Source organism: Onychostruthus taczanowskii, unplaced genomic scaffold (genome assembly GCF_017590055.1).
Source record: "Onychostruthus taczanowskii isolate IOZ18803 unplaced genomic scaffold, ASM1759005v1 scaffold33, whole genome shotgun sequence".
In the NCBI taxonomy this organism is placed as follows: Eukaryota; Metazoa; Chordata; class Aves; order Passeriformes; family Passeridae; genus Onychostruthus; species Onychostruthus taczanowskii.
Window position 1 is genome coordinate 1,181,983 of NW_024500683.1, and position 24,356 is coordinate 1,206,338.

A 24,356-nucleotide genomic window follows, 5' to 3' on the forward strand; every position below is an offset into this window, starting at 1 on the left:
TCAAATTTGCTTTAAATCCTAGTTCATACAAGTCTAAAAAGACACAACTTGTGATGTTGGTTTTAGGTGAGGCTATTGATTACCTTGTTCAAAACACCTTCACTGAGTCTGCTGGAGCAAGAAAAGGCTTTCCCAAAGTAGCCATTGTCATTACTGATGGAAAAGCTCAAGATGATGTAGAAATTCCTGCAAGAGAGCTTCGCAACATAGGAGTTGAAGTTTTTTCCTTGGGTATGTTGAGTTTTTCTAATGATTCAGAGATGAACTTTCATAAAAAGTTAATTTATAAGTATTGCAGACAGTGTGTTTGAAGAATTTCATTATGACCCTCTTTTCATGTGTGCGCCTTGAAATGGGTCATTTGTGCCCTCCAGAGTGGAACACACCAGTTGTGTTAATTTGATGGTAATTATGTAACTTCTACCTTGAGATTAATATGACTGACTAGCATAGTTTCAACCTTGGCCTCATTCTTTCCTTACACCATGTTATTTTCCCTGGTTGAAAATTGAGTCTGCCACTTCATTTCATTAATCATTATTTTGTAGTTTGATTGTTGATCATGACAGAAGGCAGAACTAATTTAAACTCAGCTTTATACCAGAATGTTTTAATACTTCACAAGTACATTGAAGGTGTCTGTATTTTATGGCTACTTAACCATAGCCCTGTCTATTACAACTTCTAGGTATCAAAGCAGCAGATGCAAAGGAACTCAAGCTAATTGCATCTCAGCCATCACTGAAACATGTGTTCAATGTGGCTAATTTTGATGGAATTGTGGATATACAGAATGAAATTATCTTGCAAGTGTGCTCTGGTGTTGATGAACAACTAGGTGAACTGGTTAGTGGGGAAGAAGGTGAGATACTTTATAAAAAAGTCTTTGTAGCTTCAGTTTATCCCAATGTCTATTGAGGAGGCTATCCCTACTTCCTTTGCTTTATTTCTAGAAATGAGTTTCATCCGTTGCCTCACTTAGCAAGTGTGGAAAACTGGTTTCAGTTTTGTGCCTTTAAATGTAGGATAACAGAATCTGCTATGTGATGTAGCAGATTTGGATTAGCTCTATTATTCCATAGTTTCAAAGGCAATATAGTGATGTGCAGTTTGGACACAGGCATCACTTCTGTGGAAAAATGTGTTAAAGGGAAGAAAAATTGCTTGGTGAAGGGTCAAAATATGTAATGGATTGAGAACCAAAGCATGAAAACTGGAGAAAACTGAGAAAGCAAAGACATGAAGCTGTATCACTGCAGCTTTCTCGCCCTGTAAAGTTTTAATAACTAGTTATTCTTTGACAAAAATGGCAGTAGAGATGACTCTGCTGTTGTAGAATTCTGCTCAAGTCTACATTTGTTCACATTTTCTAACGTGTTCCTGTGAGTGATTTCTTCCCTTTTGGTTGAAGCAATTTTAGAGCTGGGCAGCACTTCTCCTGGAACTTATACGTGAGGGACCACACATGCATTGTTCATATTTTTGCCTCCTCACTGATGTCTCATCTGGACTGTCCTGTAATTAATTTCTGTCTATTTATGCTAAAAAAAAAAACAAAAACAAAAGGATTTTAGTAAGGATCAAGCAAAAATAACTAAACTTATTCTAGAAATAAAAACTGTTAAGAACATATGTTTATAATTGTAACTAATATTTTGGATTTGCATTTGATTTCTTTCAGTGGTGGAGCCTCCTTCAAATCTGGTGGCAACTCAGGTCTCCTCAAAATCTATTAGAATCACTTGGGATCCATCCACAAGCCAAATAACTGGCTATCGTCTGCAGTTCATTCCAATGATAGCTGGGGGAAAACAACATGTACTGAGTGTGGGTCCTCAGACAACTGCTCTGAATGTTAAAGATCTCTCTCCAGACACAGAGTACCAAATTAATGTTTATGCAATGAAAGGACTGACCCCCAGTGAGCCAATAACGATAATGGAAAAAACACAACAAGTAAAAGTTCAAGTGGGTAAGTTTGGAGCCACTTTATTTTCAAATTGTAGCTCTTTGTTGATGAAACCTCTGATGCTTGTTTTAATATCATACCTTTATTATTTTTGAGAAATAGCTTTGCTTAGTGTGGTTTACTTTGTTTATATGCAGTTGTGTGTGTGATGCACAAACTACAGATACAATTGTAATGCTATGTGGCTATTGAAAATACATTTACAGTGGTTATTCTTTCTCTTTGCAGAGTGCTCACGTGGTGTGGATGTAAAAGCTGATGTTGTGTTTTTAGTGGATGGTTCCTACAGCATTGGTATCGCCAATTTTGTAAAAGTAAGAGCCTTTTTGGAAGTGTTAGTTAAAAGCTTTGAGATATCACCTCGAAAAGTACAGATAAGTCTTGTCCAATACAGCAGAGATCCCCATATGGAGTTTTCTTTGAACAGATACAACAGAGTGGAAGACATAATTCAGGCTATTAACACCTTCCCCTACAGAGGTGGATCTACCAACACAGGCAAAGCAATGACATATGTGAGGGAGAAAGTGTTTGTTACCAGCAAAGGATCAAGACCAAACGTGCCAAGAGTAATGATTCTTATCACTGATGGAAAATCGTCAGATGCTTTTAAAGAACCTGCAATTAAGCTGAGGGATGCAGATGTAGAAATATTTGCAGTTGGTGTGAAGGATGCAGTGCGCACAGAGTTGGAAGCTATCGCATCACCTCCTGCGGACACCCATGTTTACACAGTGGAAGACTTTGATGCTTTTCAAAGAATATCATTTGAACTTACACAGTCTGTCTGCCTACGAATTGAGCAGGAGCTGGCTGCTATAAGGAGAAAATGTAAGCAACTACTATTACTCAGAGGAATGTAGAAAATGCAATGAAAAGAGGATCTGAACCAATGTTTTGCGATTATAGTTACCTTAAGAATTTATTTTGATGAAATTGTCCATATACAAATGATAATTTTAATAACCAGGGATTTGCTTCTCATTTTCAAATATATTAAAAGCAACAGATGAAATTAATGGATAAATGGAAATGAAAAAAGTATTGGAGAATTTTTTTTCTCCACCCCTGCTGGGTATTCAAAAAGCTAATAAAATGTATGTCTATTGGAGTGACCTTAGTGCATACACTCTGCTTTTGCAGTCAATGTCTGGACTAAAACAGTTACCAGCGCATTCTTTTTTTAGCTCTACAAAATGAGGTGGCAAGTCTAACCTTGTCTTTTAGATGTTCAAAGGCAATGAAGTAAGGCCAACAACTCTAGAGGGGAATTTGATAAAGTTTTAGGGTAAAATTGATGGCCCTCTGGAACCGGCTTAGACAAGACAACTTGAGACAGCAGATTCTAGGTGATAGTGATTGCAATCTAATGGTAAAGACTGAAGGGAAGAGCACATGAAAGTATTCACATGCATCCAAATTAGGCCAGCATGGATAATATTTAACATTCAGCAGTTTTCTTAATTGCCAACTTTGATCAGGTAAAGTTACTCATGATCAGTTGCACCCACAATGTCCCTACCTATGCTTAGCAGGACACTAACATTGAAAAGTCCCCATTGTTGAAAGCCCAGTTCTCTTTAAAATTAAACCTTTTTTTTCAGGATAGCTTTGAGGAACAAGCCAGCAAAGCAGCCTTTGTTTTAGACGGCTTGAACAGTTTTAAGATCCCCACTGACAGGCTGACTAGGCCAAGCAAAACAAGCCCAGGATGTCAGATTTGTGTTTGTGCCTCGTGTCAAATTCCTTGTTCCCCCTTTGACTTCATTCCTGAAAAAATACTGGGTTTTATTTTGTCTTGTTTTTAATCTAGATCTGAAAAAATCCCCAACACTTTTTAGTTTCCATTGAGGACATAATGTTATTGCTGTTCATTGGACATATGAAATAGGGAACCCGAGTTGATAATCAGATTCTAATTTAAGTTTTCATAACAATATATTTTTTATAGAGTGACTGTTTTCACTTGATGTAGAAATCACTGAGTCGGTGCTTCTACTTACTGTGAATGATTTAGGCAGCCTAGATATGATGTTCTTGAAATTTGATAGATATAAGCAAGTGTAGAAAACAAATCTTGTGCGCGTGCAAAAACAAATCTGTTCAATTAGAATAAATCAAATGATCGAGGAACATTTAATTATTTGTTGTAGAAATTTTGTATTTAACATATTCTTGCCAGTATGTCTTATATGCACATTTTTGTTTCCATACAGCTTACGTACCTGCAAAGAACATGGTCTTTTCTGACATAACATCAGAGAGTTTCAAAGTGAGCTGGTCTCCAGCTGGATCTGAGGTTTTGTCCTATCTCATTAAATACAAAGTAGCAGTCGGTGGAGATGAATTCATTGTTTCGGTACCAGCTTCAAGTACTAGCTCAGTTCTCACCAACTTACTACCTGAAACTACTTATGCAGTCAGTGTGATTTCTGAATACGAAGACGGTGATGGCCCTCCCTTGGATGGAGAGGAAACCACCTTAGAAGGTAGGATTCCCATTATTCCCAGACACAAGGGAGTCATATGTTCAAATAAGAATTTGCTTAGCTGGAGAATGGGGAAATGAGGAACAGCCAGCTAAGGCTGAGAAGCTGTAGTGCCGTGCAGGATGAGAATAAACTATTGTATCTCAATGCATTCAGTAAAGATTTAAAATTCTAATAATATGCAAGCAAAGTTGCTAAGATCGGACTTTAATTTTTCTGAGGTTGGATGTGTTCCTCTGCTGTGTTCCTTTGCAGTGGCCTGCTTTCAAATGAAATAGCGTGCCCTCAACATTAAATTCCATGGCATGAATTGTTGTCAATATAGACTCAAGTTGGACTAGATGAACATTGTAGATCCTTTCCAATGGAACTATTCAGTTCTATTCTACTCTATTTAGTAATTATGAGACTGATGCAGGAATGCATGCTGGCTTCAATACATTTAAAGACAAATATGTGCCTATGCAATTTGCTATGTCTACATCTAATATAACACTAATAGAAATCTTGTTCTATATACGATAGGCTTAAAAGGCCTTGAATTTTGGTTAACTGTTTTTTTATCAGAAATTCATTGGTCTGATCCAATAACTGATTCAAAACTTCCATTGATGTCAGTATGTGTTTTATATGATCAGTGGCTGTAAATTTAAGCATGGTAGCTTTACTTTTTCTTGATAGAGTTGCCATGATGCATTTCTCCTGATTGAAAAGAGCAGCATTACAGTAGATTTGATATTCTATTCCAGTAGTTGAACACTCAGTCTACTTTAAATCATGCTTTTAAAAATATTGATCTACTCTTTTTCATTATTCCATGCTGTCATTTGTGACCTTTGGTGACATAAATGGTTCCAAGGGAGCAAGAGAAACAGCTTGAAGATTTGTTAATTGCTCTTTCCTCTTAAGACTGATAGAAATAAACACTTGTAGAATTGCTTAGTTTGGATGTTAAATTTGGAAGACACAGGTTTCACTGTCAGTGTGCACATTTCCATGACTGTACCAGAATATTTTGGCCACACATAATTTTCCCTTAGGAAAACAGACAAACTCTTGGCTGATAGAACATGTAGCTTGTGTGCATAAGGGACAGGAGAAGGAAAAGATTTAATAAAAATAATCTGTCTTCCCATTTGTAACTGATACTGCCTTAAATAATTATTAACATTGTGATCTGATGATATCCCAGCACATCGCAGAAGACAGAGTTCTTCTACAGCCACATAAACATCAGCAGCTCTCCATGCAGATCTAGCATGCAGATCTAGCTAACAATTTGAGCCAGATGGCTCTCTTGGCAATTAACTTTGGTTTCAGGTTTTTAAAGGATTTGAGGTTGAATATTGTGTTTCTGGTTAATAGAAAACAATTTTTTTTTTTTTTAAATCTGGGATTATTAATTATTCCGCTCTTAACTTTGAAGAAAAATACTTATGGAATATAGATAACAAAAAACAAAAAACCAGAACTTTTTCCCCCTAAGTGACAATGCTATGTACTGCTAGGCAGCATGCAGTACAGTAGATCTTTATTTCTGTTGGAAGTGTCAAGTCTTTTTTTGCTGTGCCCACTGAGCTCATCTGAACTGCTGTATTTTTTGTCAAGGAGCAGGCTAGGTTAAAGGATTCACCTCAGTTTTTTTTCTTTAGTTTCTAGGATAACAAGCCATTTCTTTGAGTTAGAGACTAAATTTAAGAAACCTTTTTTAAACATCAGTTGCAACTGGTATTTCAATGAATATATTTTTTGTTTGAAATATTCAAAGAAATAGAATTGGTTTGGTGGGGTTTTTTTGCTCTTTGTTCCTTGTTTGTTCTTGCAAATAGGATAGCTGAGTGTGTAGTCAGGTGTATCTGACAAATGCCATTTTCCACCTGTAAATGGAAGAATTCTATCATTTGTTGTCTTAAGAAGTTTCCTCACTATGCCCAAATGTCCCCTTACACTGTTCAGTTCTACTTTTAGCACTAAACACAGTCAGACTATCTTAAATTTCAGAAGCAATTATATAAACTGGGATGAATGCACTTTTGGAGACAACTTCGTTCCACTGCTGAATGTAACTATGATCCTAAATTTTCAGAAATGACTAAAGCACCCTAAAGCAATGGTAGGGCAATATAAGCAGTTCTGGTAAGCTGGATGAACTAACAGAATGGTTGACGTGGTTTTGCTTCAGATACTTCTTCATTAAAAGCAAATATTTACAACGTACATGCGTATATTTTTTTTGTAGTTAAAGGTGCTCCTCGAAACTTAAGGATTACAGATGAAAATACTGATAGCTTTGTAGTTGGCTGGACTCCAGCTCCAGGAAATGTCCTACGGTACAGGCTTGTTTATAGACCACTTACTGGAGGAGAAACGAGACAAGTGACTGTCTCAGCAAATGATAGGTCAACTACTCTGCAGAATTTGATCCAAGATACAAGATATGAAGTGTCTGTTGTTCCTGAGTATCAGTCTGGGCCTGGGAATTCATTGAATGGATATGCAAAAACTGATGAAGGTACATGATCAATGCTGTGAACATAGCAAACATGAGAAACTCACTGCATGTTGACATATTCATACTGAAAGGAGGATAAACCACATAGTCCATATGTATTATCCTAAATGAACAGAGAGTTATAATATTGCTCAAGCTTAGCTGAGAGATAATGTAAGACAATAGAATTTATCAAAATTGCAATATTTCATTTTAAAATGCAGTGTCTTGAACCTGATATGGCAAGGTAACTTGGGTGAAGAATCTACTTGTATGTTTAATTGTCTCCATGATTCTTCATATAGTCAATGATATAAATTATATACCTTTTGAGCAAATTCAGACTCTGTTTGCACTTTGTGCTGAATGTTTAGAAAGAAATTAATGGAACATTTAATTTTCTCAAGTTATCACTGTAGATTTAATGTCTGTGAAAATGCATGATCCTTTAACATGCATCATGCCTTATTAAACAAAATCCAGAGAATACCGAAAGTATGACTGTCCTGATCATTGTTGAAGTTTCACTGATCCATCAAAGTCATAATCAAAAAGAGTCTTTAGGAAACCAAAACATGTTAATTTCCCATTTAATTTGTCATCTTTGATTTGATTCTGAAGACAGTGACTTCAACATGGATTTTTGTTGAATCTGAGCATATCTAGAGGAGCTAGTATGTATAAGTGCTCCAGGATTGAGCCTACATTAACAGGGAAAAAAAATTAAGTGGACCTTATTGTACATTTTTGCCTAAGGAGGATGGGGATGGGAATGTACAGTCCTGATTACAGTAAAGGTACACTGTAGCAGTGTTGGTCCAGCCTATTAGAGAATTGTATTTTAGCATAAAATCCTTTGTAGTGTTAGTCTAAGAGATAAACCAAGAAATTAAGCTTGCTTCAACTTGTTTTCAACATCTTTTAACATGTGCAGTCCGAGGAAATCCAAGAAATTTGAGAGTTTCTGATGCTACAACATCAACAATGAAGTTGTCTTGGGCTGCTGCTCCTGGCAAAGTGCAGCAGTACTTTATAACATACACTCCAGTCGCAGGAGGTGAAACTAAGGAAGTGACTGTGAAAGGTGACACTACCTCTAAAGTGCTGAAAGGCTTGGACCAAGCCACTAGGTATGCGCTGACTGTGTCTGCCTTGTATGCCTCTGGAGCAGGAGATGCCCTTTCGGGAGAGGGAGAAACACTTGAAGGTAATTATTTATTTTTTCTGTTATTATTTATTCATTATCAGACTGATGTTTATGGTGTCTTAAAGTGCCTTCCTACGGTTTTCTGTAGAAATAAATATCTAAATGAAAAATAGGTGTGGACACTCTCCTACTTCGCATGGACTTTCCAAATCTTCTGTCCTTAGAGAAGAAAAGTGGGTTAAATCACTAGTTGTGGAGGTGACTCTGTGTCTCTTGAAAAAGCTATTGCCAGAAGCACCAACCACAACTGACTGTACTTCCACACCAGCCTCTATTAAATATTTTCTTATAACTATTATCTTCCAAGCTGTTTTAGTGGCATATTCTTCTTAATGTAACAGGATTAATTAATGGGGTTAAAGCATCCATTTGAAAATTTGCAGTATTTCTACAGTGCTGAGTTTGAAAGATGTTCAGGGGTCGTTTTGGCGTCAGAGAAACACATAGTCTTAGGCATATGGAGTCAAATTCTGCTTCTAACAAAGAACCTGAAGCTAACCATAAACAGAATGCTGGCAAAAGCATAAGTCAGACCCAAAGGCTTTCTTATAAGGAGGAAAAGCTGTTCTTTTTCTGACATTGAGCAGATCATTTACCAGACTAATTCTCTGTGAGCATTCTCAATGTGATCTGTAGATTGTCAGACGATAGGGAAAGCTTCCTCGTAGGCCTTGAAAGGAAGTGTGACTCTGCTCTGTGCTGGCCAGGGATGCACTGCTGAAAACTGGCACTGCAGCTGTGTAGGCACCACACTTGAAAACATCTTATGGATGAATTATGTGGAATTAAGGCTGGTCTCTTGATGATAGTCAAGTTAGAGTAGGAATATACTTGATTCTCAGTTTCTCCACCAGTTCGACTTTTTGTTTATTACATAGGTTATGGAAAAATCGAGAAAACGTATTTTAAATAGGAAAATGTAAAATAAAATAATTTAAAAAATCACTTTCAATGATTTATCAGTGTGCTGAATTCTTCCTACTAAAATGTAGGTACTTGAACACTGCTGTTTGCAGCATGGGTTCCCTAGGATTTCTGTGATTGATGAAGAAAGGCAAATACTTCCAGCAGGCAGATAGTCCATCTGATATAACATTTTTCCCTCAAATGAGCATTTCTCTGTCCACTGACTGTACAAGGAGTAAGTGGGAGATCTAGATACTGACTGCCTGTCCCACTGCCTGAGACCTGCTTACTCTGATGGATGCAGCTGTCAGAGAATCAGGCACCTTGCAGTTCATGCTGAAAGTTTCCTAACTGCCTTGTTTTCACTACAAATGCAAGGTCCAAAGAGCTCCTTTTGTAGGAGAAAAGAGCCTGTCTCCTGTCCAGAACACTGCTGAGATCCAGGTAAATTAAATCAGGTACGAATATTCTGCCCATAACCTCCAGAAAAGCCAGAGATGATCAGGACATAATGAACTTGCCTGATGGTGGTGGTGCTATTTCCTAGGTCTAAATTTTTTTGGAAGGAAGAGGAAGGGTGAAAATGTAGATTTTGTGCTGTGTGGGAGAGTTTGAATTCACCTCCATATCCCAGCAGGTTCACAATACTGCAGAATATATTGGGCAAGAGACTCCTTTATTCTTTCCACTGAACATGAGCCACTGTCCATCCAGGAATCAAATTTCACCCTCGGAACAAAAACAGACTGGGTCCCAAGCAGACACAGGAAGATGAGAGCCCTGCTTTCTCCTCTGTGCTGTCAATGTGTAGAGCAATGCCTCAGTCTTTACAAATCTTGAGAAGCCTCTGTCTCACTGTTAAACAGACTGAATGGTTCACTTCCTTAGGGACATACCTCAAATTTTAGTAAAGGTTTGACCAAGTTAGCTGTTTACATTTAGTGGAAACGTTTTCATTGAGTATGTTTGCAGTAAACTTAGGAGAGCTCCTTTATTAACATGGAGTCGTGGAGACACCAAGTGTGTTTCAATTCATAAAGTAAGCTTAGCATTTTGTCCTATCATAAAACTTGAGCAAAAGAAAAATCTTTTAGGGCACTGCCCAGAACTGCAGTTAAAACACATCCTAGAGAGAGTGATGAATGAAATACAGTAGAATCCAAAAGCCAAAATCATCAGAAAAGTAGAATTCAGTCTCAGGTACAGATTGTCTTGTCTTTTCAGTGCTCCCTGCCCAGGGCTCTGGGCTCAAGGGCTCTGATTCTTATTTGGACTTTCTGAATTGCTAAATTGTTAACAAGAAGAAAAACATTCTCAACATTGCTTAAAGAGCCAAATAATTTAAAAGAATATTTGCCTCTATCGTAGGAATAGGCTTATATGCAACCAGATGAAGTTTAAAATGGGTGTTGGACTTAAAGGGTCACAGAAGCATTTCAGTAAGATATTTTGCTCTAAGTAACTGAATTAAAACATTACATTAAAAATTCAGTGACAGATTTTTTCTTGGGATAACTATTAATAAAGGAGCATCCTATCACTCAAATGAACGACTTCTTATCCAGTTCTTCAGCTGGGAGGAAACCAAATTAAAAATTACTTACTATTTTTACATGTATAGCTTGATGACTCAAGTGTAAATTCTTTGAAGATTCAGCAGGATTTAAAAATCCTATCAGGGTGTTCTTCAGAAAACATTACTCTTCATATTAAAGCTGTCTCTTAAATTTTCTTGGTTAGATAAGATGTTAGTAAAAGCACTGTAGAGATGTCAATCCTTACTGAGTGATCAAAGGGAAGGAACAGAATACAAATTTCTTTTTGCATGACAGCAAAGATCTAATTAATGATATTTCCTCATAGAATATCTACCATGTATTTCAGTAATCAGCATATCTGAGGTTTCATGGGGCAATAAAAGTACTTGAATTAGGCCAGGACTCTTTGAACATAGTCATAGATATTTCAAAAAACTCTCTGACTAACAGTATGAAAGGTTTTCAGAATATTTGTTGCAGCATGAAAGACAGCATTTCACTGTATGGCCCTATCTTACCACAGTGAAGAATAAAATAACAAAACCTTTAAAGAAACCCAGACAATTATGAATAAAGAGTTGCAATTTTAGAACTGAAAGGTAACATTCCAATTTCAAAGCTTAATATAGAAATTTACATGAAAAGAGATGCCATGCTGGCTGGGAGGATAAAATAAATATGGTTGGACCAGGATGAAAAGTTACATAGGTCAGTGCAGTGAATACTTGACTAATGAGTAGCTGAAATAACTTGTCTGACTGAGGCTGGAAATAGGACAGGTCTTAACTTCTGGAGAAATAAACTTATCAACAGTAATGACAAAAAAGCTGTGAAAGGAAGAATAAAAAGTGTTTAGTATTTTAGTTCGTAGTATTTTAGTTCGTTTTTCCATGAGCCATGGTGTCTGAGAAACAAAATAGTGTGGTGTGTATTTTTCATTGCCAGCAACCCAGAAAGAGTGAGCACTTAAGTATTTTTCTGTATCAGGAATCCCTATGGGGCTTACTTGATGTCTTCACCATATGAATTCTCACCAAACCTATTCAGTCAGTGGTGCCACAGTTGCTCATCATATCAGGAGCTAGGCTTGAGATTGCCTTTCAGACTGGTATGGTTACTAGTTCATGGAATTGATATGTAGCCTAAGAGGAGTGAGTTTGAGTGTAGAGAACATTTCAGCCCTAATAGAAAAGTGAGAAAAGAAGAGTTGGATACAGTACCTTCTCCAACTCTCTTATAGTCAAGAGGCAGGAAATGAAAAATCCAAACTCTCAGATGTTTATGGAATTTTACTGAATCACTGAATAGTCTCCTGTGATTAAGGATGTAGGCAAGCATTCTTCCTGCTTTCAGTAATGATTTATTTTGTTCTGCATGTAGTAGTAGAACCCACATGGGCAGTTACTCTCAGACAAGGATATCCTTCAGCAGAGAGGAAAAAACCTCTCTGCTGAAGGATAAGAAATTTTTAGGCTGCTCTAACCTGATCTGCATGGACATGTCTGCGCAGGAATTCATTGAAGGCCCTTCAGTTATATTTGTTATCTCCAAAATATTTTGGAGCAGTTACAATTTGCCCCCATATTCCTCTGCTTTGCTCTACATGGTAGTTTTGCAGTGTTTTGAAGTGACTTGTTTGTTTCAGGATTCACGGGAAAACCCAGAAACCATTCTGTGTACTTGGTATAATTTACCATCTGGGTAATCTCTTTTTTCTTTTTTTCTTTTTTTTTTTTTTTCTTTTTTGCTAAGCATATGCTTGCCCTTATTGCTTCTCTGCATAAAACATAAAACAGAGAGGGCAAATATTCCCCAAGTAACTGTAGATAATCTCTTTTATAAACTGTTTGCATAGCTCTCTGGTCCAGCCCTAAGATAAACACATGCCAGAGGATCAGCATTTTATGAACTGTTCACAGACAACACAGTGTAGAGAGTTTAGCAAATGAGTAATCAGAAAATGACTCATTTCTGAGTGCTGTTCCATTACCAGGTAATTGTTATTCAGAGAGAACTGATTTCTTTCTTCCTTTTCTTTTTTCTTTTTTTTTTTTTTTTGGTTGTGTTTTTGGAGCAGGAAAAGGGAAACAATGTATTTGCCTCTTTGTTGAAGGAGTATGCTTTCCTTCTTCAGTAATCCAGATTTTAGGAAACTTATAATGTACTCATCTTTTATATGACCTCTTTCAGTTGCTGGCTGATTTTGTCTACAGTTATGAAGTACCATCCAGAGGTGAAAATTCTGGAGCTTTATATTTCATAGTGCTTTAAACATAACTGCATGTGCAAAATATGTGCTATAGAAAACTCTCCACTTTTATTCTCTCACTTTCAAAAGTGCATGGCAATCCATCACTGGGCAGCTTTGGTTGGAGCACTTCTATAAAGGTGCCATGGAAAAATTTTCCTCAGACTTACTTTTTGGCTATGATTCCCCTCAGCTCACACAAAGTTGCTGAATCTGCTAAAGTAAATGCAATCAGTGAAGGCTGCCATTGGCCTTGGGGTGGAACAGGGCTTGTGACAGCTGGGGGAACTAAACAAATTTGCCCTGGTGGTTATATTTGATGTTATGTAATACAGATTGAAGAACGAGCAAGAAACACCCATGGAATGTCTTAGGGAAAAGTCTTTCTCTTATCTCCAAACACTCCAAACAAACCATTTGGCTTTCAATATTCCTTGGGATCGTATGATCTTTACCCAAGTCCTCATACACCAGAAACAAAAAACAATGAGAAACATGATGAAGGCAGTGAATCTAAATGCAGCAGATGGTGGGCAGTTTGTGAGAGCTACTGTTTTTCTAATCTGTTTTTTAATAAGAGAAGTGGTTTTAAGTCTGGCAAGAATTTGATTTTCTGCCCAAATGCATACTGTCAGATGAAAAGAACATACTGTACATTAGCTGCAAAGCAGATTAACTTTCATAAATTGCAGTTGTTTTAAAACCAAAAAATTCATTGCTAGATTAAGCAATCAATACAGAAATGCTTAATCCTAATAAATGTCTGAAAAGCTTGAAAGCTGAAGATCTGTTTTAGGTGTCCTTTTGCTGGCAGCTATATGGTTTGCAGAAAAGTTTTAAGAATATTTGAGTAACTGCCTGTAATCAGGGAAGTTATTACACTTTTAAACACAGTTTTCAGAGAAATTTAGAAAAAAGGCTGATTCATTTTTTTCCCTAGAAAAATATTCAGTAATCATGCTTGCACTGAGAAATTTCCAAGTATTTCCACTTACTATCACTGAAGATCCTAGGCTAGACACGCTGTTGGTAAAAAAAACCAATTTGGCATATGTGAGGTTGCTGGTCTCCATTATCAGAGGTGTCAGCCTGTTTTGTTTCTTATCTTTGTGCTTTTTAGAATAAACAAAAAAAGAAGTATTATATTCAGGAGAGTATAAATAAAATTGAGAAATAATTATGTCATTGTCTCTTCTGCTTTAGAAAGAGAATCTTTGTTTCAGTGATACAGGGCCCAAGCCTTCCATTCTGTTTGAGAAGTAGCTATCTGTGTGGTGAGAATTAGGCTGTACCAAAAGAAGATATGGAAGAAAGTTGTCATAAATGGGTGATTTTCAATTTGAATTAATTTTCCATTATATATATTTCTTATAGTTTAGGTTTGGGGATTTTGAAGGCAGTCTTGTTTTTGGTCAGAAAATGAGTAGCAGTTCTTAGCTAAATAAATTATTCTTTTTTGCTGTTTCTGTAGTACCATAAGAATGCTTTAGAAATGAATGGCCTCCTACAGACAGTATAGTACAAATTCAAGTGACATTTTCTTACAATGAGATTTTTAGCCTATCGCAGGCGCTTTACGTAATGGTCAGACAGTGTAGTGCGGCTTCCATCCTGGCACAAACAAGGACTCAGTGTCCTCAGGAGATTTAATGCTGTATCATGCATTTTTAAAATTATACATTCCAAGATTTTTGAGTGTGACCTTTGAAACAGACTTGATAATCTGAGGAAAATTGTGGAGGCCCTGGAAAATTATCTTAGTTTTTTGTAGGAAACAAAGTATGTATCAGAAAAAAACCCCAGCGGGGGAAGGTTGAGTGAATAATAAGAAGATATTTCTTCACAGTGTTAACGGAATAACTTTTGGAAAAGACATAGAATATTAAAGGGACTGAATGTGAACACCTGTTGGCATTATCCTGAATCAGGGACTCAGGAGTGCTCTGGCTAAAGTTACTCTAACCATTGTTTTGGGTTAGAACTCTTGATTGGCATCTTGCCTTTCTGCAGAAGAGAAGAAATCTGCTTTCATGGGGTCATGTGAAGTTGTCTCTGTGTAGTAAGTCTTTGGCTTTCCCCAGCACCATGGCCACATCCCCTTGCTGCTTGCCTGAGGGCTGGTTGCTAATCACTTTATGTTGTGGAGAGAGGGATGTCAGCCCACCCAAATGGCTGCCTCCTCCAGTGCCGAGAGGAGTTTGACCATTAGAGAACCATCTACTATCTAGCGTATCATCTGCTATCATCTCATCTGATGCATGCACTTGGATCCTTCCCTGTGTCAATCTAGCCTACTGACACAATGGGATACTCCTGACACAATGGGATTCTCCTGACTTTTGCCCTTTGTAACCAAGGCAGGACTCAGGCCGGAACATTTTGGTCTATTCCTCTAAAAGTGAAGGGTTATTTAGTTGATTCTGACATTTTAGGATGCTAGCTTACAGAAATCCTATGTTTAACTTAAATGAAACATAGCTCTGCACAAAATTTACCACTGCAGATTGATTTTGAAACCCGGTTCTAAAAAAACACATACAGAAAGCTGTTTAAAATTTGGGCCCAAATTGCATGTAAAAATCCCACTGAGATCAACTGGAGTTGTGCAAATGTCTCTGAGGGGAAAGGCCATTTGAATAAGGACATTTGATTTTTATGAATGTCAACATTTTAATTTTAGCTGATTCAGTCTTGTGTTCAATAACAACTGTGATTGCTGGAGAGCTATGGGAAGTAAGCCAAGTGGACAGAGGGAAACTGCTTTAATATCATATTGTGTCTCTGGCACACTACAGTGGAAAAACTTAATATGGAAACTGGACATTTCAGAAGTCCAGAATAGGGTATAAAAGCACCTGACTGAAGGTTACCAAGTGAATTTTTCAAAGTGTGTCTGCTCTAAGCGATGGTAAAGTTGTACAGGGGACTGCAGGCAGTGAAAAGTGCTCTGAGATAAAAACTGCCAAAGTGAATCTGATGGCCTGAAGCTGGTGCCTGGCTTGCTCTCCCAGGCAACGGTTTAACCTGTCCATGCAAGCACTTTGTTTTCCTGTGTACATACTCACCATGGCTTGCAGCTGTGCTTACACCAGCTGGTTTGATGCTCCAGAGCATCATAGGACTCATGCCTGTTAGGGAATAATTTAAAAAAAAAACAGCTCTGTCTTTGCTGATGTCTTAGGGGCTGTATGAGGTGATGAACATATATTGGCTTCCATTTCCAGTCAAGGAAAAGCAGGAGTTCTTTGCTAGCCAGACAGTACTTTTCTTTCTTATGATGTGCATTGTCTCTCCATGCTCCTTAACTCTCCTGTTTAAATAAGCAGGCAAGACGTGGATGTTCAACAAGAATTTCTAAACACATTGACTAAAGTCGAAAAAAAAAAAAAAAGGGTTCAGGTGTTTAAGTTGAAGATTTTTGTGTGTACATGAAATATAAGCAAGTTACCTAGGTGTGGAGACTCTGTGGGGCATTCCTGGTTTACGGAGACACAAGCTCCCCTCAAAAAGCTGTTAAGACCTCATTGGCTTCTTCCCCTGTTCCTATGCCCCTGAACCACTTCCTCCTTATTCCTAGGTATTTTGTTTTAATCCAAGGGAAGAATATTTCATAGGTCTCATTGTATGCTTGTTAGTGGCCACATTATACCATAGTTATTGTGAACGATAAATGTGTTTCTTGACTCTGAGTGTAGCAGCATTGATATTATTTCATGGAATCCTAACAGTTTAAGACTTACAGTGGGAGTGCATCTTAAACATAGGTATTCTCCTTATAATAAATTTAAAAAAAACCCCAAACACTGTGGGAGATCAAGTGAAGCAGAAAAAAAGCTGAGCGTGAACTTCCACCTCACACGTGAGGTGCAAATCAAGTTAGCGTGTTATGTTGAAGAAATGTTCTCAGCTGCAGAGTAACATATAAAATGTCCAATTTCCCTTAGTAGGTAAGTTGTCTTGTCAGCAGTTTCCAACTATTTGAAGTAAAAATTTTCCATTTAGTTCTAGTGGTTTGGTAGAAATCCCAGTTCCTTTTCCCTCTTTTACCTTGACTTATAAAAAAGACATTTAGTTCCAAAGAATATTTCTTTCAGAACCAACATATTACAGTAACTGCTGTTCATTATAATTCGTTCCAAACAAATTATTTTCCTCTGTTATTTAATGACCTCAATAATGACTTAATCAATAAGGGTTTTAAATAAGAGGTTATTTTTGCAGTATTTCCAACATATATCATTAGCTGTAGTATTCAAGAGTAAACTTGCAAAAAATTGTGCTGTGGTAGCAGATACTTGAATACTGAAATCATGTTGTGGCAGAGCCATGTTTTAAAGTAGCCAAAATAAAGTGACTTGTGTATTTATATTACATTAAAATATGGAAAGAGAGGTTTTTATTGTGAGACATCTGTGCATTCTATCAAGTTAGGTTTTCCATATTTTTTCCATTTGGATTGCCTTAATATTTTTTTTTTTTATTGTATGAAAAAGCCACGATTTGAGAGCAGGAGCTTAAGAGCAGACAGAAAAATTGTTGTAATTTACTTTTGAAGGCAAATCTTTTTTTCAGGCTTCCAGGAAAATTGTTATTTGGAGTTCAGATTCTGCCCTGGCTTTCATTTAATGCAGTCACTGAATTTGGTGAGACTTCATGAAGCATAAGCTGAATTGGGCCTTTTCACTATAACTTTTTCAGTATATGCAATCACTATTGTAAAATGTTAACTGAACTTTACCAAACCCTCTGTATCTTAACCTTCATTTGAAGAGAAGATGCCATAAATTGTGGTAATTTATATTATGCTGCTAGAATTCAGTTTGAAGGGTACAATTTTAAGAACTGATGCAGAGTTAGGACAAAGAAAAAGAACTGTGTCCAGAAAAGCATGATGGAATGACCCTAAGACTGAATTAAAATCAGAACCCCCCCCCACAACACGTCTGTTATCTGTATTTGAGAGTCATCTTTGTGATTATTGTGGTACTCTCTGATTCTGAATTCTGTGTAGCTGGTGAATCTTTGATAGGTTGACATTAATTTCTATTCATCAAGTCAAGTGGGATTAGTTGGCTCACTTTTAATGAAGTTGCACTGGCAATGATATGTTTCTAAAACAAAACTTTCTGCAGATAATATTTTTCTGCTCCACTGGGATTGTGTTTGGAAATGTTGCAGATTGTGGCGGAAGTAAAAGACAAATGAATATGAAAAGTGAAAACTCAGACTATGAGCAATTTGCTGCTCAGCCTAAAACTGCTTCAGGCTTCTGAACGTAGTGAGATCTGTTCTTGCAATGAGACTAGGTAGTGGAAATTGGATAAGTATTGAATTCCTCTGTGTTCAAAGAATTTTGATTCTGCTCCTGTGGCTGCTATGGATTAGTATAAAGATATATTTTTATCAGTGAGGGTAAAACTTAACTGTGATGCCATGAGGCCACCCCAAGTGTTTAAGTCCTCTTGCTAAGCAAGAGCCACTCAGGAATGTCCTGTAGAGTGAGAAATCCCACAGAGCATACACACCAAAGAATTGAGTACTTCTTTGTCTGTGTGGATCTGGTTTCACAGAGCCCTTTTGCAGATTTTTCTACGATGAGGCTGTTGCACTAAATCCACCAGTCAATGCTCCTTTCCTGCTACCAAAAGCAAGTCATTGCAACAGGAAAATTGAACATATGTTATAAATGTACATTAAACATTAAGCAGAGGCATTCCTTTCACTGCACCACTTTAGACCAATGAACTTCCTTTTTAAGCAGAGGAATTACTCTGGTGTGTTAGGTGAGACTCACATTTCCATCTGACACTGGATTTCACAGATTAATGAGCTGCTTCTTTTGTTCCAAACCGGCTGAAACAAACTACAGGGAGGAGAGAGGCAGAGTTCTTATGAATGGAAAGATGGAGAGTGTTTTCTAAAGTATGGGATGATGTAAACATATGCAAATTAGTTGTGAACATAAAATGAAATAGCTGATCTCGTAAGTGGGACTCTAGAATATACTAGTACTAATAAATAACAAAATAAAATTGTCAGAGAAAGAACTCTGATTGATTAGAGGCCTGGGCAATCATAAAGCATATGAAGTTCAGTAAAGGAAAGTGTTGGATTCTGCACCTGGGATAGGCAACGCTGGATGTATGGACAGAACAGGGAATGAGATGCTGGAAAGCAGTGCCAGGGAAAGGGATCTGCAAGTCCTTTCTGATGGAAAGTTGAATGTGAGAGCGAAGACAGGAGCAGGCACTGATCTCTTTTCTGTGGTGACCAGTGACAGGACCAAGGGAATGGCCTGAATTTGTGTCTGGGGAGGTTTAGGTTGGATATTATAAAAAGGTGGCTGGACACTGGAACAGGGATGTGGTCACAGCACCAAGCCTGACTGAGTTTGAGAAGTGTGTGGACAATTCTCTCAGGAACATGATGCGACTCCTGGGGATGGTGCTGTGCAGGTCCGGTAGTTGATGATCCTTCTGGGTCCCTTCCAGCTGAACAGATTCTGTGATTCTGTGAAAAATCTCCATTATTTAACCCCAGGAAAAAAGTTACACACACAACAATGAAAATGAATGAGTGAAATAAAATAATTTTTTTGAGAGTTAAAATTTGCCTAAGGGAGCTGCACCACATTTAAGCACTGGCTTCATTCCATGTCTTTGAATACTGCCATTTTTATTTTTCATATTGTAAAGCATGACTGCTAAGTATCTTACATGGTAAGGATAGGATCATTCATAGTCTAAAGTTTGCTTTAAGCATTTTGTTGAAACCTTAATATATTTTATCTTGGGACTACCATTGTATGTTATTGAAAATAATATTGATGAGAAAATTTTGGTTTAGTTCTTAAGATCATTGGACTTTTACATTGTACTTTGCTAACTTTTGCTATTTGTGTTTAAGAGACAATTTGCTGTTTTCTTTCTTGCAGAACGCGGTTCACCACGTAATTTGGTTACCACAGACATAACTGACACTACAGTTGGGTTATCATGGACACCAGCTCCAGGAACAGTTGACCATTACAGGATAGTATGGAAATCACATTATGATGACACCATGGGAGAGAAGAGAGTCCCTGGAAATACAGTTGATGCTGTGATAGAAGGCTTGGAGCCAGAGACTAAATACAGGATTTCCGTATATGCAGCCTACAGCAGTGGAGAAGGAGACCCAGTTGAAGGAGAGGCTTTTACTGATGGTAAGTGTAATACATTACCACCATTTGTAACATTATGTTATGGATGAAATTATAATTTTTAAAGAAAATGGACCTTATTTTTCCTCCTTTTTTTTAATGAAAAATTTTTCCAAACAAAAATGCCACCTCAGCTCAGCCAATTTTGACATTTTGTTGGACCATAAAATAACCTACAAAAATCATAAAATAGCCTATCAAAAATCCATTGGTTTGGATGCAGCAAGAATTACTTCCAAGTTAAGATATGATTTGGTCTGCATATTACTCTGAATTCAGCCTTTTATATGTTTGGTGTGACTGCTGAAAATCAGATGAAGGAAATATGGATAGAGCAAGGAGGAAAGATGGGGTGCATTCCCACAGAATCAATGAGTTTCCTTTCCAGGTTACTGCCATTCCAATCTTCACAGTCTCAAACTGAGGCTCACTGGGTGATTTTGATGTTTGTTATTCACCTTTCTGGGGCTCTTCTTTTTCTTATTTGCCAAACATTATGTTATATTTGTCAAAGCGGGCTCAAGCCTCTCCTTCAGTGTAGGCAAAGTGAAAAAACACAGAGACCAGGAATGGCTTGTTTCTGTGTAGCAGGAACTGCAAGTAAAGGAGTCAGAATGAATGAAGGGATGTCCTGGATAAGGCTTGACATTTCTGTTTGCCTAAAGGGGCCATGTGAAGACAAAGCCTGAGGGAGGGCTCTGGGGAAGCATCATGTGTGTTTACATGTTCTTGTGCTCTGTCCTAAGCATCTGTTTTGACTACTGTTGGAGACAGGCTGCTGAATTACGTTAACCTTTGTCCTTGACCCAGTGAAGTCGTTCTTAAGGTTTTGCAAGAGTAGTGATTGCTGCTGTTAGTAAGAGCTGACTCCCCAGAGTCAAAGCAGACTGCTGTCCCACGGCTTCCTTCTTTGTTCAAGCACAGCAACACTAGCTATTCTAGTTTTTCCAGGTTAGGTGGGTAGACTAGCCTTATCATTGGTGCTGACTCTGTGTGCTGACTGAGGGAACTTGCTGTTAGGCCTATCAATAGCCCCACACCTGGGGCTAATAGCCTGAAACTATTGTATCTTTCTGGTATACACACAATTAGAAATTGTCAGTTCCTAGGAACTACAAAGCCTGCCTTACTGTGCTTTGAAATATTGACCGATTCCACCATGCCAAGAGGGTTCAGCTTTCCCAAAATCTAGATGGCTTATTTTGGCTGACAGCCAGCACTGCATAGCTGTCAGTTCACTCAGGATTATTTATACCATTTGTACAGTCTGGAAAATATCTCTTAGAAGCTGAATGCTGCAATTTGTCGAGAAAATGCTTTATTAGTTCAAGGGCCTATTTCAGCACATATGCTATGTTGTGATGAGTGATTTTCCAAGCATTTGGAAAGTCACTCACCTCTATTTGAAGGACAGTATGCATGGGGTTCAACAGCCAGCTGCTTAGGTATTCACCAGTACCTTATCAGACTTGTAAAGTCAAAACTTAGAAAATCTATAGGACATGAAAAATCAATGGCATGAAAAATCAATCGTGTTCATGAAAATCGATGACTTTACAATTTATCATTTTCATTTGAAAGTGCGGAATCCATTATTTAATGGATTGCTGAGAAACACGACAAATTAAAACTCCCAATTATGCTGTGTCATCATGTGATTTATACTTCCCCCTTTTTGGTCTCAGTAGTGAAAACCACACTTCTATTTGTTTAGTCCATTATCATTAAAAAATAATTAACAATGGCCTGTGAGATTCCCCTGTGTCTTCTCCACAATCAGATACTGGAATTTTAAAAAGGGCAATTTTATTTTTTAGCACAGCAGAACTAATTTTGTAGTCATGCATTTGAATATATCTGTATATGATAAAGTAAAAATTTATCCATATTTTTACACTGAAAAGTGTCACCAAATGCCAGGACTCTGACAGTAGACAACGAGACAGAAAATACAATGAGACTTACGTGGAAGCCTTCGCCTGGGAAAGTCTTGTCTTACCGTGTGAACTACAGAGCGCGCAGCGGAGGAAGGCAAATGTCTGGAAGAGTAAATGCTCCTGCTACCAGCATAGTGTTAAAGAGACTTAAGCCCCGCACTACATATGACCTAACTGTTGTTCCAATTTATGATTTTGGACACGGCAAATCAAGAAAAGGAGAAGGAACAACAGGTATGTACCACGAGGTTGACCAGGATTTCATAATGCAAGTTTTGTGCTTAAAATTATTAAACAGGAAACACAGAAAAGCATGGTGGAATCTGCCAAGATCATGAATTGACAGGAAAATTGAAGAAAATATTATGAGTTGAGAAGACAGTTTGATTTGTTTGAGATTTCATTGTGGCATAGCCTGAGTACAGCTTTTTACTGTTGATATTAAAAGGTGTAAGTACAGTGTAAAATCTGTTTGAAAATATTAGAATTGTTTTGAAATGCTGTCATCAGAAGTTCAAACAAGGTGTTTTGTGAGGAAGACAGGCTACTTAATTGAGTGTTGTCAGCTGTTGCATATTTTTCCTTTTGCTTGTGGGTATTGATTAAATAGCTACCCAGCATCCTGTAATTTAGGTTTGTCTTCTCTGGTCACCATATTTTCTGTGGAAAATCCAAGGTACTAAAAAGGGGCAGCAGACAATTTTGAAGATTCATCTGTGGAAGTCTGACTTCATGGTCTTTTGGACAGGCCGTCTTCTCCCTCAGAAACTGAAATTTTAAAATGTTTATTAAATCTCAGTGAGGGCATTTTTGTGGAAAAAGCAAAACTCATTTTCTACTCTACCTTTAGTAGGAATGTGATGCTGGTCTTATGTTTTGTAAGTAAATGTTCTTTATGTGTTCAGATCAACCAGATTTAGTGTCAGTTTTCTGCTTCCATAGATGGAAAGCTATTACCTAAAGAGAATCTTTTTCAGGATGTTTCTGCCTGTCTGACACTAGTGCCATTCACAGAGGTACTCTGTAGATAGCTCATGCGATTCTCTGTTTTCTGAATATATGTTATATTGAATGACAGAAAGTAAGATAAAGGTGTCCTAACAGTGGAGATATCAGTACCTCAGTTATTGAATAAAGGTTTCTTGTTTATCTAAAATGTGGTTGATATAAAGGAGTCACGAAAACTTGATCAGCTCTTGACCAATACATACTTGTTTAATGCTGAAAATTATACTGAGATAAATTTTAGATCATCCAGCTGCTTTTGATTTTTGAACTTTGCATCTTGATACAGATATGCCTCTGCTTTCAGTCTAAATAACTGTGGCAGTAATCACTCTTTGGAAGCAAGTGAGGCCTGAGTAATCTTTTTAGTTGAAGTTATCATGATAATTCAGGGTGTATGATGAGAGATGAGAGAGGGAATCTGTACTTTTCCTTGTGAGTAGGAATGTATCTACTGTTTCTCAGCAGAATTCACATTTTGAAGGTGTTTATGATCTTTTGCCTACAGCTAGACAATTGCATAGACACAGGGACTATGTCTTTCAGGCCAAAGCTATACTGGTAGCTTTTTGTTTACTCTAATTCACTTTTTTTTTTTTTTTAACTTTGAGCTTACACTGATGCATTATTTTCCATGACTGTACTTTAGAGTTGCACACAAGCAAAAGTTGCACAAAATGCAGAAGTTAGCAACAGCTTGTTAACCATTGTCTGTGAGTACTGCCCTGCAATGGGCAGCTGTTTGTCTTCGGAGGAAGTTGCTCTTGGCCTAAAAACCTCAAGCTGTTTGGCTGGCGCTCCTCAGAAGAATTGGTTTTTGACACACTGCCACACCTGTGGTTGGTGAAATTGCTTTAGCTGCCAGGCAATTTATCCCTCAGTACACTGACTGCAGAGGGAGCCGCAAAAAGAGACTTAGCCCACATACCTATTGGTTAGATAGATGAGATTCCTGACACTTAAGACACTTAAGACTCTTAATACTTGCCTTTGTGTCTAAAGAAAGGAGTAAAGAGCTTAGGACTGTCACTAATACTAGATTTGCATATATATATATATATATACATACATATATATATATATATACATAAAAGCATACTTGTTGATTTTTTGACATGTGCAGACCTGATCGAAACTCTTTTGTTTCTCACCCTTTCAGCCTCTCCCTTTAAGCCACCTCGAAATCTGAGAACTTCTGATTCAACTATGTCAAGCTTCCGAGTAACCTGGGAGCCAGCCCCAGGGAGAGTGAAGGGCTACAAAGTAACTTTCCACCCTACTGAAGATGATGGGAGCCTTGGAGAATTAATAGTGGGGCCATATGACAGCACAGTAGTATTGGAGGAGCTTAGGTGTGGTTGCTCC

The 24,356-nt window shown here is 37.6% G+C and overlaps 1 protein-coding gene across 1 annotated transcript in view; it reads left to right on the plus strand.

The window, feature by feature from the left end:
• The window catches only part of COL12A1 (collagen type XII alpha 1 chain), a 97,967-nt gene that overhangs the window by 14,142 nt on the left and 59,469 nt on the right, over nucleotides 1–24,356 (plus strand). The window contains exons 7-16 of the mRNA XM_041410635.1: nucleotides 67–231; nucleotides 689–862; nucleotides 1,682–1,972; nucleotides 2,198–2,800; nucleotides 4,186–4,458; nucleotides 6,698–6,970; nucleotides 7,884–8,156; nucleotides 19,783–20,052; nucleotides 21,954–22,220; nucleotides 24,151–24,343. Coding sequence (XP_041266569.1) covers nucleotides 67–231; nucleotides 689–862; nucleotides 1,682–1,972; nucleotides 2,198–2,800; nucleotides 4,186–4,458; nucleotides 6,698–6,970; nucleotides 7,884–8,156; nucleotides 19,783–20,052; nucleotides 21,954–22,220; nucleotides 24,151–24,343 — 2,782 coding nt within the window. The remainder of the gene's footprint in view (nucleotides 1–66; nucleotides 232–688; nucleotides 863–1,681; nucleotides 1,973–2,197; nucleotides 2,801–4,185; nucleotides 4,459–6,697; nucleotides 6,971–7,883; nucleotides 8,157–19,782; nucleotides 20,053–21,953; nucleotides 22,221–24,150; nucleotides 24,344–24,356) is intronic.